The 17,438-nt window shown below is 38.9% G+C and overlaps 1 protein-coding gene across 1 annotated transcript in view; it reads left to right on the forward strand.

The window, feature by feature from the left end:
• Positions 1 to 440: 440 nt before the first annotated feature.
• Positions 441 to 17,438, forward strand: part of KDM7A (lysine (K)-specific demethylase 7A) — a gene marked incomplete at its 5' end in the record, with an annotated part of 35,529 nt that continues 18,531 nt past the window's right edge. Inside the window, 9 exons of the mRNA XM_009073001.1 lie at positions 441 to 531; positions 6,291 to 6,408; positions 7,353 to 7,513; positions 9,134 to 9,275; positions 9,516 to 9,702; positions 10,377 to 10,539; positions 12,749 to 12,836; positions 13,536 to 13,642; positions 16,864 to 16,955. Of these exons, the coding sequence (XP_009071249.1) occupies positions 441 to 531; positions 6,291 to 6,408; positions 7,353 to 7,513; positions 9,134 to 9,275; positions 9,516 to 9,702; positions 10,377 to 10,539; positions 12,749 to 12,836; positions 13,536 to 13,642; positions 16,864 to 16,955 (1,149 nt within the window). The remainder of the gene's footprint in view (positions 532 to 6,290; positions 6,409 to 7,352; positions 7,514 to 9,133; positions 9,276 to 9,515; positions 9,703 to 10,376; positions 10,540 to 12,748; positions 12,837 to 13,535; positions 13,643 to 16,863; positions 16,956 to 17,438) is intronic.

Here is a 17,438-nt window from a genome sequence, read left to right on the forward strand (position 1 = left end):
GCAGAAAATAAAAGGAAGAAAAAAGTCCACTGTATCTTCTGTAAATTGGCAGCACGTGTAAACTTCTGATTATTTTTAACTCGTAACTCCTATAAGAAAAATTGCTGAATGTTTTTGCATACACTGTTTCCTATAATTAGCATCAGAGGGCTTTGTGGGGGCTGAGAGGTAATGGTGTATATATTGTGGACTGGCTAATTTTTAAAGACATTTGCCTCGTTTCCCTTCTATGATTTTTTTTTTTTAAATGACATTCTCTGTTAAGTGATAAGGAAATTATTACTCAAAATTTATGTGGCAACCCAGTAGTTGAGATAATTTGGTATCTTGTTACAGTTCTGTAGAGTAAGCATGTTTTGGTAGGAACATAAGATTTAATTACTTTTTAGCTTGAAAAATAAACTTTTTGTGTGTTGTCATTAACATTTTAAAACTATTATTCCAGCTGTGTTGGGGTAGAAGAGCACCATGCTGTTGACATTGACCTGTACCATTGTCCCAACTGTGCAATTCTCCATGGACCGTCTCTAAGTAAGTATGGGTTATTCAGATTTCATTTTATGTGGCCAGACGGTTTTCTGTCCGTGTACAATTGAAAAAGATGTTCAGAAGAATATTCAAGATGAGTTTGATTATTTAGAAGGTTCTACATGACTAACTTGGAGCTGATTAAAAACCCACAAAAAAAAATAAACCATCCTGAAAGGTTCCCTGATGCAGATCAAATAAAATATAAGACACAGCTATAGATTAGAGAAATCAAAGTGCACAGAGCTAGAAGAAGAAAATCTGGACTTGGCAGGGAGTAAGAAAATGAAAATTAGGGAATTGTCCTTTTAGATAAGAAAGGAGGAGGATACAAAAGATGGAACAAGGTTCCTGTATTTTAATCATCAAAATTCTAATACCTGTGAAGGCAACTTTGAAAAAATGTAGGAGTTAGGTGTCTTTTCTTTGATGGCTGCAGACTATATCCCACAACGGTCCAGTGAAATCTGAGCATATGCACATCCTGTGAGTGGTGTGTGTGTGTTTGTGGCTTTAGCAACATTTTTGTTGTTTTTGCTTTGGTTTTGTTGCTCTCCCTCATTTATGCCCTTGGAAGTTACACAGCTCCAAGTTTTACGTTTATAAACAAGTTTCCACCTATGTCAAAATGAGTTGCCAGAAGAATCTGAAGCAGAGCAGCAAACGACATCTTTTTTTGTTCTTTCAATAGATAAATTTGCTGTAGAGATCTGCAGTGGAAAACTGGAAGTTTGTGTCTTTCTGTAGCTACTGAAAGGATACTGCTTTATCTGACCCCCTGGGTTTTCCCCCATGGCTTCCGTTCTCAAATAGAAACAGAATTGTAAAACATCTAAAAGTTAATTTCACTTTTCCAACAGTGAATTAAGTTTCTATGTTCAGATGTGAATAATAATTATGTAATTTGTGCCTTTAACCTCTAAGCACTAAGTCATAGTCATGCATGTTTCCTAATGTGCATTTGTGTTTTGGGTTATTTTTTTGTTTTGGTTTGGTTTTTTCCTTGACGACCACACAATTTATAGTCAACAGTGACTAAAGATCTCAGTAGCAGTTTTGTGGAGTATGAACAAACTGATAAAGTATCAATTATTGATGTAATTAATACATGTTGCATGATATGTATCTTGTGTAATATGTGAGTTTGGGGTCTGTCTGCTGAAAGGTAAGATAAATGCTGGTTTATGTGCTTCTAGTTTTTAATACTCCAGTGGTCATTTTCTGCAGTTAAAATCTGCATGTCTCTCTTATAAATCAGAATATAAACAACAGCCATTTCTTTCCCCACTTTTCTGTCTCTTTTTTTTTTTTGCTGTGGAATAGAGGGACTAGGAGGAGGGAGTAGACGAGGGATCATATCCAACTTTCAGAATACTAAACTGGTAAATTTGAAATGTCTCTTCTGGATTTGAGAAGCAATATACTCTGCTGCCTGAGAGTAACCTTTCTTGTAACACAGAGGTTGTGGGCTCTAAGGCAAGCACCATCTCACCTGCAGGAATTTGACAGTAAGATATGGATGGTTTTTATTTTGGAAATCTTTTCAAAAAGACAAGAATCTGTGGTAATAATTATCCTTATTACTTAATGTTACCTCAAGTATGTAGATCATCTAGATTTAGCAGAAGCTTCAGACATGTCACTTACCAACCCAAGCAGAGGTGATAATAATGAAATACGTCTTCACTTGGAATTTTCTTAATTGTTCTCATCTGTCAGAATCAAATCTGTGATAATTTGAGATTTGGGCTCTACTTTCTTCAGTCTTTAAAGAGACTGATCATGTCTCATGACTTGGTGTTGCTGCAATGTTCCAGTGTGCTTCAGTCATACTATATTATGCATCTAAGCAAAAAAGCCATTCTTATTTACAACTTCATATTCTAAAGTCACTTTGTCTAAAAGAGCTTTGAAAGAGACAGAAATTCAGCTATTCAAGAGGGCAAGTATATCTGTGAGTTCAGCAGACACTTGGGTATATAATCAAATGAGGTAGTGCAAAAATTTACTTAAAAGAGGCGAGAAACACTTTATAGTATAAATGGATGGTTATTTTCAGTATTCTACAAAATTAATTATGCAAAAGTCCCAATAATGAAAAGAAAGCTATTGCATAGTTAGATGCAGAAATCAAATTAACCCATCAGTTTTTTCTTGCAGTTCAAACAAAAAGAAACTCTCTTGATTTGAAGGAACAAGAGTTTTATGAGACCTTTAGTAAGCAGCTGCATGTGTTAAGTGCTAAATAATTGATCCTGAAGTCCTAAATAACTTAGAAAAAGAATGATATTCAAAATAATGGTAATACACTATAGAGGGTGGGTTTTCTTGGTTTTGGGGTTTTTTTTTTTTCTTTTTTTTTCTTTTTAGATTTGGTGTAGGGTCTTCATATTATATTTTGATATTTTCAAAGTTTTCCCAATGAGCTTTAAGTCTGAAAATGCTCTGTTCTCATGGATGTTGTGAGTCAAGTCTGTCACTAGTATCCAGAGCTTGGAGAGAGCATGAGGGGCAGTAAATGTTAACAGGACTGTGGTTGTCAGGACCTTACTTTATTAGTGGGGTTTTGCCTTCTTGGATTCTGTAAATAGCATCCAAGCTGTATGTACTTTGTCTGTGGTAGCAATGCCAATGCTTGGTCTGAGCTGACGGTGAGAGACTGTGCCCCAGGCCTCAGCAGCAGCGTTCCGTGACTTACCGCGTGCTTCTGAAAAACTTGTTGCCCTGTGCAAACACTTCCCTTGCCATTTTGGTCACTGGGCATCACCTGGCGCAGCACTTCCAACACTTGGGCTCTCATTGAACACCTCTGGATGTTGCCCACTGGAGGCCCAGGACGTGGTGGACTCTGAGGCCAGTGGTGGTGTGAGAAGGCAGAGAGTAGTGTTTGCTGAAGGGGAGATAGTTATTGGCCCATTGTTTGAGTGTACAAGTAATGCAAATAAAATAAACTTTCTGCTTACTTTTCAAGAAAACTTCCAGCAAACTCCTTTTCTTCTTTTGCACCCTCCCTGCAGCTGTCTAGTGTACTTTTAGTAGTATTTTTAGTATCTTTAGTGTTGTCACAGGGGATTCTGCCTCAATTTTCAACGCACACCAAGGGTTCTCTTCACTAGTTTGAAGTGATTGGGGGCAGAGGTGCTATCTGTGCTTTTTAAATTATGTAGGGCTTTTTTTGTTGCTTTGAATTTGAGCATTAGGATTCACTCAGTTAAAGTTATTTATCTTGCAACTGTTACTGTAATGTCTTAAGGGATAGTGAAAGCTCTAGAATTAAGAGAGATGTAAGCAGAGAAAGTTTTCATTGCTGTTTCCTTGTCTTCCATGTTCTCTTAGGAAAGGATGATGTACATTGCCAAGGAAAGGTAAAAGGGTTATTTTAGGTTTTGATTTTTAAGTGTTGGAAAGAGAACTTCAAAAAGTGTTTCTGTTCTATAGAATTTCTTAAGCAGCTGTACCATCTTAGTTTTAATGAGCTGTTCTAATGGCAGTGGATTTATGGGGAGCTACTCTGTTGGAAATTAGTATTAGCCACTAATTTCTTGTATTATTGTTTATGACTGAGAAAATAGCTTTGAAAACTTGGTAACCCTGGCATCATTATCTGGACATGTTCCAGTATTTGGATGGTTGGCTCATTAAGCAGCACTGTTTTTCAGGTTACCAAAGAACTGCAACTGTCAGTTTATTCTCTTAAATGTCTTCTAAAGGTGCCTGTTGTCATATGTCTGTAGGAAACAACTCATCAATAGGAATAATTACCTCTTATGTGCAATGCCTAGAAAATGTCCATTATTACTACATAACCAACTGGATTTTTTCCTGAAGAAGCAACATTTTTTCTTTTTAGAAGCTTTTTTCCTCCCTTCTTACATCCTCAGCTTCCTCTTACCATTACCTGTGTTTATATTTCTAGCAGTTTCTTACATTTTGGGGGCATCATGCCTTGGGTAAACTTAATAATGACCTCTTGTATGAAGTTAACATCTGTATTGATGAAGCTGTTTAGCTGGGTTTTTTGTTTACATTGCAGCCTGTTTGGTAGACACCTGTGAAACACTACCTGTGTTGACAAAGTCACATTAGCTTTTCCCTTTTCTGAGTTTTCCTCAGCAGGTGTAACTAAACTTCTGCTTAGTATTAGTGTTTAAATTACAGATTTGGTGTCAGTAAATCATCTTGGGGCAGTCTTCCAGTAGCAGCTATCTAGGTGTGGAGCAGAGTTTGGATTTTTTAGGAAAAACTGAAGCACAACCTGAAAATTACTGTACCCTTAGTATGTTTTGTAGTGGGGTAAATGACAGTCTGGCGAGTCAACAGAAAGGTGGGAAGTTAAGCACTCCTAGAGTCTCTATCTCAGATGGTGAGATGGTGGTCTTTACCTCTTGATGATTTGATAGGGCTTCTCAGCCTGTTGCAGGTTTGAGGATGAAAGATGCAGGTTTATTTGTACAGAGAGGAGATGCTCCAAAGAGCAGTTTGCTAACAGATGATATAACCAAGGATTTCCTTTCAAGGCAATAAGCTTGTGTTCTTTATAAATGAAGGTGCAAATCGTGTGGTTGATGAAGATAAGTCAGTGAAATAGCCATTTTGAAATAATTTGTTGTGAAATAATTAAAATCTGAAGACCATGAGATCATAAGTCACTTTGTCCTCTACTTCACTTAAGGCCAGAAACTTCAAGTGGGGAGGATGCATACAACTTACGATGTTTTATAGTACAACCTTTCAATAGCTAAAGGGGCTTGTAAGAAGTAAGATGACATTTTACTGAGGCCTGTACTGATAGGGCAAGGGGGAATGTCTTTAAACTGAATGAGGGTATATTTAGAGTAGATAGAAGGAAGTTGTTCTTTACTGTAAGGGTGCTGAGGCACTGGCACAGGTTGCCCAGAGAAGCTGTGGGTGCTCTGTCCAGGAAGTGTCCAAGGCCAGGCTGGATGGGGCTTGGAGCAACCTTGTCTGGTGGGAGATGTCCCTGCCCATGGTGCTGGGGTTGGAACTAGATGTTCTTTAAGGTCCTTTCCAACCCAAACCATCCTATGATTCTATGCTCATATATCTATTTATTTTCAATTTGAATACCTGCCATTGGTCATGGGGAGACCACCACAACAGTTTGTATGAGTGTCTAGTTTTTTACTTTCCTTGGCCCTTTAAGTATAAGGAACTGGTAAAAATGCAATTTTGTTGCTATTGAACTATCAGTTTCGTATTCCCAAAATTGTAACAGAATTTTAATTTATCCTTTATTTTTTTATGCATATGTTGTAGCAGTGCATTAAAGCTTCAAATCACTCAGAAGTTGTATGTGTTGGAGTGCAATGCTTGTGTTATATGTATTGTAAAGGTCACAGCTGCCCAAACCAGTTTGCACCCAAAGCTGTTAGAGACATAAGCAGTGAACAAAAGAAAAGTGGTTTGGTTTAAGCAGCATATGGTAGTGAGTAGTAGTAGTACTAGCAGACTGGGTATGGGCTGCCGTTTGCTTGTGTTGCACTGGATATGGAGTCTTAAATCATGTATCATGTGCACTGAGGTGCTCGTATAGAAGGAGCTATAGAAGTATAGAGAATTGCTGTCAGGTGTCCTGCAGATTTCATTTGTTGCACATAGGTAGTGTCACCTGATTTAAAAAAAAGAGGTTTGTTAATCATAGTAACATGATTGAGGCATGCCTGGCTCACTAATGGGATGACTGCTAATCTGACGCCATCTGATTTACCTAACTCATAGTTTAACCCTTCTGAAACTTGTAGTGAAGAAGAGGAGGAACTGGCACAGACATGACTACACAGAGCTGGATGATGGCTCCAAGCCGGTGCAGGCTGGAACACGGACCTTTGTCAAACAGCTGCGGGCACGCTCCTTCCCCAGGTACGGAGTCCTGCCGGCACGCGGCGGCGCGAAGGAGCTGAGGAACAGTGTTGGCTGAGTGTGTCTTAAGGGAGATGACTGGCATTTCTCTGCCTCAGAAAATTAAGTTCGAGGATGACTTCTTTCTCTTTTAGAATTCCCTCTACCCCATCCCTGTTCCAGATGGATACGTTTGCCTTTTCATGCAGTTGTTTTTCCTGTTCAGTTTTGCTCTGGGATATGTTGTCTGTTGGAACTGCTACAGGGTAGTGTGAGAGGTTTGAGTTTTGAGGGGGTTTTGGTTTTGTTGGGGGTGTGGTGGCAGTAGCATGACTGGTTTGTTTTTCTTTTTTTGTGTTTCAACTGTCAGAATGTTGTGTGTCTATTCCTGTAGTTCAGGTATAATTCTCAGTTTCATTCCAAATAACAATATTCATATGAGCTAGTAGTCTATCCATTCTGACATGCTTTGGAGGGGCATGGAGAAACATGGTTAAACTTTCATCCCAAGCTTGATTGTCTATCTCACTGAGATGTAATGACATAGCATTCTTTAAAGGAGCTAACATGGAGAAACATGGTGAAACTTTTCATCCCAAGCCTGATTGTCTATCTCACTGAGATATAATGACATAGCATTCTTTAAAGGAGCTGTTGGTGGTTGTTAGAAAAATGTACTTGAATGCCTTTTCTGAGAATTCCTTTTCCCCATCCTTTAAAATGACTCTTCTCAGTCATATAGAAAGACTAAATGTTCCCAGGTGATGTGTGACAGTAAACGTTTCTTTGCTCATTGAGGTTGTTGTCTTTGTCTTTTATTTAAGTGCTTAATATAACAATACTGTCTGCTTCTTTGGATTCAAATGTAGCCATTCCCACCTGTCCTCCCCACAAACTGAGACCCTTATTTCAGTAGAGTTTGGAGGATACTTTTCTGCTAATACTTTGTCATTTCTTTCCACCAGTGCTGATGAAGTGATTTTGAGAATGCATGGAAGCCAGTTGACACAGAGGTACCTGGAGAAACATGGGTTTGATGTTCCTGTTATGGTTCCAAAATTAGAAGGTCTGGGGCTCAGGCTTCCTCCACCAACCTTCTCTGTTTTAGATGTGGAGCGCTATGTAGGTAAGAGTCATTCTGGAGTCCTTCTGAAAATGATACTGGCTGTAAATTAAAATAAATATTTGCATGATCATAAGAGCCTCCAAGCTGCTAAATATGTGTTCTAGATTGAAGACTAGCAGGGAATAAAATTAAAGGTATGCTTTTGAGGTTCTTTTGTTTGTTTGGGGTTTTTTATATTTTTGGTTTCGTGTGTATGTCTGGTAAGGATTACAGCCTTACTTCTCAACTTTCAAACAGGCTAATTTCAGTGTAAACTAAACATGGAATGCTGGACTTTTTATCTGCTATGTGTTGTAAACCAATAAAGTGTAATGGGAATTGAATGAATCACTCTTAAAATTAACAAGTTTAGTCATTGGTTAGGCCCTGTCAAAACTAAATGTTTTGGACTCAGTAAACTGGCCTTTCTGAACGAAATCTTCCTTCCTGGAAAATTTCCTACCTAGTCTTCCTTTGGCAGGAGAACTAGAGCTTCCCAAGAACCGTTTCTTTCTTGTAAGATCTCTTAAGAGCCTGTAATTGTTTCAGCCCTGTGTATGTGCAGTACAGAGAGACTGAGCCAACTGCAGCAGGACATTTCCTGTAGCACGTGGTGCAGCTGGGAAGTTTGTGGATGGCCTTGTGTGTGTTCCGCGAGAACTGCATGCAGTGATGTGTGCTGAAAGTAGGCTTCCTGTCAGTCAACATCTTAAAATGGCACCAGAATATGGGATGTTGTTACCCTTGTGATTATAAACACTAGTGTATGTCCTGCGCAAAATTTAAGTGTCATTGTGATGATTCTGAGTATTTTCTTCTGGATCACTGCCACTTTGGGTTCAAGAGAAACTCAATCATCTCATCCTTGTGCATCTGTTTTGACATGTCAGGTTGTGCAGTTCAGGGAAAATATTGGAATACCACAGACTCACATTTCTGTTACTGAAATTAAAAATAAGAAAACTGAATAAGTACTAATTCAACTGGAATTTATCAAGATGATACAAACTTGTGATTTATGTGTTCCAGCATTCCAAAATTGTCAAATTTAACCATTGTGTAACTAAATGGAGGTAAAACAATTGCTAATATAATGCAGCTAGTCCTTTCTCTTGGCCAAAGTTCACCTCTTGCTTATCTATCACTTTAAAATGCAGTGTATAAACCAGCCCTTGTCTTCAGAAGGCTAGCAAACTGACAGTTACTCAGTGAAATTACCGTGTTCTTGAAAGTTGTGCACGTGTGCAAGGGTGGAGGAGTGTGGTGATGGCTGATAGGAAAAATGAGGAGTAGATCGGCCTTGATAACTTCTTCCAATTGCAGCCACAAACCCAATTTTTTTTACAAAATCTAATGCGGTCATTCTATACTACTTTTTCTTTTTGGTTAACCACAGGAAAGAGGGTTTATTTTTAGGGTGTTTTCAGTCCTGTCCTTAGCCGATGATAGTAATTAAAGTTAAACCTCATAAATAGTTGTTTTATGCTGATCTGTCTCTGCTCTAAGAAAATTTGGACTAGTGGTGGAGCATTTATACAGTAATGTTTTGGTAAAGGCGAGAAAAAGCTAATTTCTCTTAAAGACCTGAAATGTCTTTTTTTATCTGCGATAGCTTTAAGAAACTAGTCCTGTTTCTCACAGGTGGTGACAAAGTGATAGATGTCATAGATGTAGCAAGACAAGCAGACAGTAAAATGAAGCTCCATAATTACATTAAATACTTCACGAATCCTGACCGACCCAAGGTACTGAATGTGATCAGCCTGGAATTCTCGGACACAAAGTGAGTATTGACCTCAGTTCTTTGAAGGTAGGAAGTGGTTTTCACTAAGCTAAATGGAGTGTGTGGGAATACAATGCCTGTAGTGGGCTGGGAGGCTGTGTGGTTTGTGTGGACAGCTGCTGCCGTGTGCCGCAGGTGTAATCTCTTGCTGTTGATTCATAAGTAACACCTTGGTGGGAAGCTGTGTGCTTGCTCCTGTTTATATTTACAGCTCCTTTTTGTTTGCTTGTTTCTTAAAAGGATGTCTGAATTAGTGGAAGTACCGGATATTGCCAGAAAGCTTTCGTGGGTGGAAAATTATTGGCCAGATGATTCTGTCTTCCCTAAGCCCTTTGTTCAGAAGTATTGCTTGATGGGTGTCCAGGACAGCTACACTGACTTTCACATTGACTTTGGAGGAACATCAGTTTGGTACCATGTTCTCTGGGTACGAAGGCTTGTTCATTTGTGCCTCTTGAAACAAAGTGTGCTCAGTGTCTGCCCTCTGCTGTGGCATTGTCACCTGGATGCATCTTCATGCTTGAGGAGCTGGGGGAGGATCTTGAAAGGGAATTACTGATTTTTGGTGTTGCTTTTTTATGCTTTTATTTTAGCATGTCATTGGTGACTTATAGGCTGTAGCTGGTTGACTGATCACTTTAGTAGATTGGTAGGTGACACAGTGAGGTTTCAGTAGGATAAATGTTAGAATGAAAAACATTGACATACTCAACATTTTATTATTCTCTCAGACTTGGAACATGTATACATCATAGAAGAGACAAAGTGGCTTCACCATCAGTTTTCTCATTTCGCATACGTGTGCATGTCCACAAATTGTTTATGAAAGCTGGAATTTTTTATACCCCAATGAAGTTTTGGTTGGCTTGCTTGCTTCCTTTAAATCACAAGACACCAGCTGGTTAATGTGCTATAGTCTCAGCTTTCTCTGGATGATAGTTCTGAAAACTGGGTCTGGGAAGCCCATACATTCCCTAGTGGGAAAATTAAATCCTTGCCATTGTGGTCAGTGTCACTTCATTAGGAATAGCTCAGAGGTTGTAGGATGCCTCTAGGAGAGCATTTATTTATTTATTTGATTTTTTTTTTTTTCCCTAATAGGGTGAGAAGATATTCTATTTGATCAAGCCCACTGATGAAAATTTGGCTCTCTATGAGTCTTGGAGTTCCTCTGTCACTCAGAGTGAAGTTTATTTTGGGGACAAGGTTGACAAGTGTTACAAATGTGTTGTGAAGCAAGGACACACTTTATTTGTTCCAACAGGTAAGATTTGTCCCTTCTTATTGGGACTTTGCATATTTAATCACCAGGAGCTAAGAATACCCAAAACTAATTGCATTAGCAACATTTGATAGCCTCTAAAATTTTGGATGAGAAGAGCTAGAAAAATCTAGAAATGGAGATTTTCAAAACAAGTAATTAGCTTTTGTGGTTGCCTGACAGTCCTAACAATTATTAGGGAATGAAAGGGTGTTTGCTACCCACTTATAAGACAACAAATTAAAGTTTGAATTTGTTATTAGGGAAATAGTTCTAGTTCATTGACTGCAAGTTTTCCACCAGTTGATAGATATCCAAGCTGAATTCTTATCTTAATTTTATAATACAGTTCAGTTTTTACAGATTTGAATATTGCAAGGCCTACTAGGCATAATTATAACAAAAGCATCACATAGACTTCTTATGTTATGCTGTAGGCTGGAGGATTGAAAATACAAGTTGGGTGGGTTTTTGGTTTGATTTTTTTGCTGTAAGAAATACCAAAACAATTAAACTTCCTTATTAAAAACACCCCAAAGACACAGAAAAATCCTCAAACACAATACCTCACTCCACCCAAACTCCCAAATACCATAGCCTTAGAAGTCTTTAATAAATCAAAGCACATTTTGCCAATGGAATAAGTGCCAGTTGTTTTTGTTTTTGTTTTTGTTTTTTTTTGCATATTTACTTCTCCAGCCTATCCTTGTAAGAACTTTTTTGGTTTTTTATCATTAGAACTTTGCATTGGGCATTACTGTCCTTCTTTAGGATGAGAAAGCTTTAAGTACATGGGGAAGGAAAATGGTTCATGATTTTACTACTGGAATAAACCTTGGAGATTGTGTTCAGTACTTTGTTCTGCCGTGGTCTTCCTGGACAGACTGCACCTACTTGGGAGGCTCTTCGGAGTTACTGATGTATGATTCAAGATAGTCAGTGTGGTGTACACCAGATTTTCTTTCCTTGTTATTTAGACCTTGACCCAAAAAATAACAAGTAGGAATGTAAAGAAATTTAAATCCTTTAGCTGATACAGAGAGCTATGCCATAAAAAGTCCTTGCTGTTGATGCAACAGTGATGAGGCTTTGTTGGCAATTTTGTTGGTGTTTGGGAAGATGTGTGTTTAAAGGACTGAAACACATTCCTTGGAGAGTTAGAGCTATTTGGCTACTGTGATGATGATGGTGAGTGTAAAATTGAAACCCTGACAGTGTCTTACTTCCTTCCCAGGCTGCACAGTAGGTGTGTTGCTTAGTCAGTGTGGTTGTGAGGTTTTGGGGTTTTTTTACATTTGGTACCACAACAACTGGAACTGTTGTTCTTACTGAATTGGAGCATGGATTTAATGGTAGTTTGTGATTTGGTCTGATCTTGCCTCAAGCTGGGAAGCTTCATGCGTTTGCACGTCTTGCCTGAACTCAGTGAAACCATGAGGTAATGTGCAAAACAGATGGTCTGTATCCTTGCAAACTCAAAAAAATGTCTTGAAAGGAGCAGCTCTGTTTGTAGTTTACTTTAAAGCTGCTGCACAGTGTAAGTTTTAAAGGTAACTGTTTTGAATCAGGAAGCTGATACCATGTTTTGGTGTCCTTAGTTGCAGTTATCCAGCAGTAACAGCCAGGTCAGCAGTGTAATGTTGGCCGTGCTTCGCCGCGTTGAACAGTGGAGTTCACAAGGACAATACCTCATTTATGTGATGAATTTTTGTAAAGTGTCTAGACTGGGTTTTAAACTGATCATAATTTCAATTGGCTTAGAATGACTGTATTTAAAGTAATTTATGGAACCACTTCTGAATTGCTATTTGAGAAACTTCAGTCTTGCTAAATGCCTTTTTTATGCTGTGCAAACAACCCAGTTACTGTGAGCAACATGTAGGTATTGAATATAATTTCTGGTTTCATTTTATGACTTTATCTTTTGTTCGGTATATTTTTCCTCTCCTGACTTATTTATTTTTGTGGATTGGAGGAAAAACTTTGGGGAATTGTTACTTGAAAGGTTGGTTTTGCATCTTTCCCTGCTTCCAGTGTTAAATGTCTTAAGCTTAACTCCTTCAGGAAACTGCAGTTCCACTGGATTTCTGAAACACTGGAGTTTACACATTGTTAAAATTTAGATTCCTTGTTTGTTTCAGGAGTTTTACGTACATGTGTATTTAAAAACAGTTCCTATGTATACATTGAGTTTGAAAATCTGTCATTTCAGGCTGGATTCATGCTGTGCTCACATCTCAGGATTGTATGGCTTTTGGAGGAAACTTTTTGCACAACCTCAACATTGGCATGCAGCTCAGGTTAGTCTCAGCTCTTCCTATACTTTTTCCTCAGTAAGCTGGATGTTTTTCTTCATGCTCTTAACCAGGATCAAATTGGTACAGGCTCTCAGACAATAGTGGCATTTTCAGTTAGAATGAATTAAGCACATTATCTTATTTCACTTCTGCAAAGTGTATTTCACGGACAAAATGAAGGGTATGCAAGAATTTAAGAGAATAAAAGGGAAAAATAAGGAAGAAAAACTACTTTGGAGATTAGTGTAAGTGAGCAAGCCCAGGTGTGCGACACTGAGTTGACATGAGCGTCCGCAGGTCAGCATTGCTCTAAGGGCAGCTGTGTTTAGTTTTTGTCCAAGATATGGAGCTGTCTTCTAAACATATTGTTTTTATTTATTACAGTGGAATCCTGATAAAATTCCATCTGTTAAAAGATCACACATTGGGTTTGTATCCTAGTTTTATGAAGTCCAACTTTATTCTTAGAAGTGCCGCAGTCAAACTTGATAAGGTCAGAGCCTGAATGAGACCAGAGTTCAATCTTGTCTGTGGTCTTGTTGGGGTTTAACTATGTGGTACTTGACTTCTTTTATTTATCATGGCCATGGTTATTTTATTTTATTTTTTTATTTTGGACATTGTGTCAATTTGAACATACATAGTTGAAAAATGAATTTGTTAATTAAATATTCATGTTTTGTAATATTTTCATTTGTTCAGGTGTTATGAAATGGAGAAGAGGCTGAAAACCCCAGACCTTTTCAAATTTCCTTTCTTTGAAGCCATCTGTTGGTTTGTGGCCAAAAACTTACTGGAAACACTGAAAGGTAAACCTTGTTTTGTTTCAAGAGATACACACATATCTGCATTCACAGAGTCAGTCAGGCTGGAAGGGACCACAATGGGTCATCTGGTCCAATCTCCCTGCTTAAGCAGGGCCACCCCAGAGCACATGGCTCAGGATTGTGTCCAGACAGTTCTGGAATATCTCCAGTGAGGGAGAATCCAAGATCTCTCTGGTCACTCTGTTCAGTGCTCAGTGTCTGCACAGGAAAGAAGTTCTTCCTCGGATTCAAGTTGAACTTCCTGGGCATCAGTTTTTGCAGTTACCTCTTGCTTTACTGGTTTCCACCACTGAGCAGAGTCTGATCATCCTCTTGGCACCTCCTGTTCATGGACTTGAATATATTAATGAGGTCCCTCTCAGTTGTCTCTTGAGGCTGAACAGCCCCAACTCCTTCAGCCTTTCTTCATCAGTGATGTGCTCCAATCCCTTCAGCATCTTCCTTGCCCTCCCCTGAACCTGCTCCAGGAGCTCCATGTCCCTCTTGTCCCAGAACTGGATTCAGTATTCCAGGTGTGACCTCATGAGGGCTGAGGAGAGAGGTGGGATCTCCTCCCTGACCTGCTGGCAATGCTCTTCCCAATGCATCCCAGGATTCCATTGGCCTTCTTAGCCACAAGGGCACAGTGTTGGCTCAGGGACAGCTTGTTGTCCACCAGGACCTCCAGGTCCTTCTCAGCAGAGCTGCTCTCCAGCAGGTCAGTGGCAACCTGTGCTGGTGCTTGGGGTTATTCCTCCCCAGGGGCAGGGCCCTGTGCTTGCCTTTGTTGAAACTCAATCAGTTCTGCTAATTCTTTCATAATTCTCTTATTGATAATTGGTAAAATTATACTGCTGTTGTGTAAACAGAGGAGACTTAAGCTGGAAAACTAAACTTGAATTCCCTCTAGCTTATTTCTGTTGGTTTCTTCTTGGTGGCTTCATACCTGAACAAAGACATTTTCTTGCGCTTCTACAATTTTCTTTGTCCTTTCCAGGCAATAGACTTCCTGCTGTCTTCTGCTCGTGGTTGTGAAGGGCTTTTTTAGGAAAGGTGCATCAGTTCGTATGAGCTGTGTTAAATCATTTCATCCAGCAGGCATCCTAACAGCCTCTTGTTCCTGACAGTTGCCATTCTTTTCCAAACTTCCTCATCTATTCCTTTAGTGTTACATTAGTATCCATGTGTAATTGAGCTTGAGAGAGTGCCTGTCTGACTCACCTTCTTTCCCTCAAATGTCTTGCTCTCCACCTGCTCTCTTTAATCTTAATTAGATGATGTGTTTCAAAGGACAGAAATCAACATTCAGACGAAGCTGCTGAATTCAGCTTCTGCTTCAAAAGAGACCAGAATCTCATGCAACCTCTTTCTAATGTGGAAACAGTTGCAGTTATTGAAAATTACATGTTCTCCTTCCAGCAAGTGAAGGCACTGAACAACCCTTGTTTCCTAAATGAGCATCTGAAGATTCTGGGTGAACCTAAAGCAGCTCAGAAATCTTACCAAATAGAACAAACTTGCAGAAAATTTTTCTTCCACCCAAAAAAAGTGTATTTTCATCTTGGCTGGTCTCAGTCCTGCATAGTTAGTGTTCACAGACTCATCAGAAGACACAGGAACTGTTTTCCTGCTGGAAAAGCAGTGGAATTTTTATGTTTCTATACTGTCTGGCTAACTCTTAGCTGTGTCTTTTTGCCTCACTCTTCCCCCTCTGCTCTTTCTCCCACGACTCCTTGAGTTCACAGGCTAGGAACCTCTTGAGTCTTAGGGGAGGGGTATGAAACTTCTCATGTTGTTTTTAATCCTTGGCTTAGCAGATGTTTTGTTGCAGAACAATGCCATGATCTATAAACTAATCATGAAAAATAAAAATGGAGGTTTCCACAGCTAGAGTGGCATGTATGTTGGACTTTGGCATCAAGACTCATATGAATTAGGTGTTTGCTAGTCAGAATCTGTTGTTTTGTAAGTAAGGGATGATAGGGACAATAGCAGTTTGATTGTGTAGGGAGCCAACTTCCACAATATTGAGTGCATGGCGTGTAGCAGGACTTCATGAAATTCAGGTCAGTAGGCAAAATCAACACAGTGTATCTCTGGTTCTTTTATAAAATGATTACAGGGTCACAAACATTCTGATTTTTGTCTTGAGGCTTCAGAACAAGCAACTTGTTCATGTATTCAGTCCTCATTACTTTGGATTACCTTTGTCATGCAGTCTTTTCTATTGCATCCAAAAAAATTCAGCCTGTGGTACTGCATTGAGTACTTGACATTTTATCAGCTGAGTCAGCTAGTGGGCAGGGAGACTTCTGCTGCAACTCAAAGGCTTCCGTTCCTCCTTGTGCTCTTTAACAAGTAGAAGGTATCTTTGAGGGAAGAACAACTTTAGTAATAGAACTTCCCTGTTTCTGTCAGCACACTTTATCCTTAAGAATAGGGTTTTGTTAGTGTATTCTTCTAAGGGACTAAAATGAGCCTAATAGTTCTAGTGTTGATCCACTTGCTACTGACAAGTGGAAATATGTGTCAGGAACTTGAGGAGAGGTTGTAACCTACTTTTGGCTGTTTATGGAGGATTTGTCTTTTCCCTTCCTCTCTCCGCCCATGAAGGAAAAGAGAAAATGGAAAGGAATTGCAATCACCTGGGAGCACCAGCTTCCTTCAGAAAAGCAGCTTCTGCCCCCTTTGATTTTGGGAAGAAACATGATGTGAAATGTGTGAGGGAGAACTGATAACTGAAAGGGTGACAGGAGGTGTTTGGGGAGTGGAAGTGTGAGCCATTTGCTGTGTGTATGGGGAATAACAGTCCAAATTCTGATTTAGAAATACATCCCACATCCTTCTGGTCCCCTTTGACTCAAATATTTTTCAATGAAATAAAAGTGATTTCTTGTTCAAATATGTTTTATTTTGTTCTGTATTTTAGATCTTTTTTTTTTTTTCTATTTGACCTTTAGTATGTTGTAAACTAACCCAAGAATGAGTAGGAAAAAAGAGATTTTGCATAGAATTTTTAGGGCTGGATTTAGTATTTGTGTTGTTGCAATACTGTAACAGGTGTAACAACACACAAATACAGGATGTCATGTTTCATTTGCTTGAACAGTTTTTCCTTTCATGTGAGGTTGCACAGTGGCAGTTTCATGGGCTTAAAGGTGAGTATCATTCTATCATTTCCGTTGTGTGTGTGTTTTTACATTTGCTTTCTGTGTCCTTTTCAGAACTGAGGGAAGATGGTTTCCAGCCTCCAAGCTATTTAGTGCAAGGAGTGAAGGCTTTACTGACTGCTTTAAAATTATGGATGAAAAAAGAAGTAAGTATGTGATTTTGTTAGTTATTTTGTTGAGCTCTCTTGATTTAGAACTAAGTGAAGATCTGTGCCCTTTTAAAGTTTAAGATTATTTTTATCTGTTAATGAGCACTGAAAGAGTCTATGGAGAGTATATACTGCTGGTTTGGGGAGGAATCATCGTGACAGTTTTATATTCCACAATGCTAATAAAGTGTGTTTAAACCAATTAATAAGATCAACTATTGTAGCTGATAGAAGTAGGATCTTGCTTCACCTCAGGATGGGATAAGGATGCTAGAGGGTAAACGGATATGAATTTTTTTTCTAATAAACTTGTTCATAGAGTCAATTAATCCTAGTCCAAGGCATTGGAGGACTGGAATGCCCTGATGTTTGGCCCTTTCCAGTAATATCAGTGGTGTGGAAAGCACATTTCAGGTGCACTTGCTGAACAGTCAGTTTAGATTGAGATGAGGATATTAACTTCAGTTGAATACTGTTCCT

This window comes from Acanthisitta chloris, unplaced genomic scaffold (assembly GCF_000695815.1).
Source record: "Acanthisitta chloris isolate BGI_N310 unplaced genomic scaffold, ASM69581v1 scaffold6744, whole genome shotgun sequence".
In the NCBI taxonomy this organism is placed as follows: Eukaryota; Metazoa; Chordata; class Aves; order Passeriformes; family Acanthisittidae; genus Acanthisitta; species Acanthisitta chloris.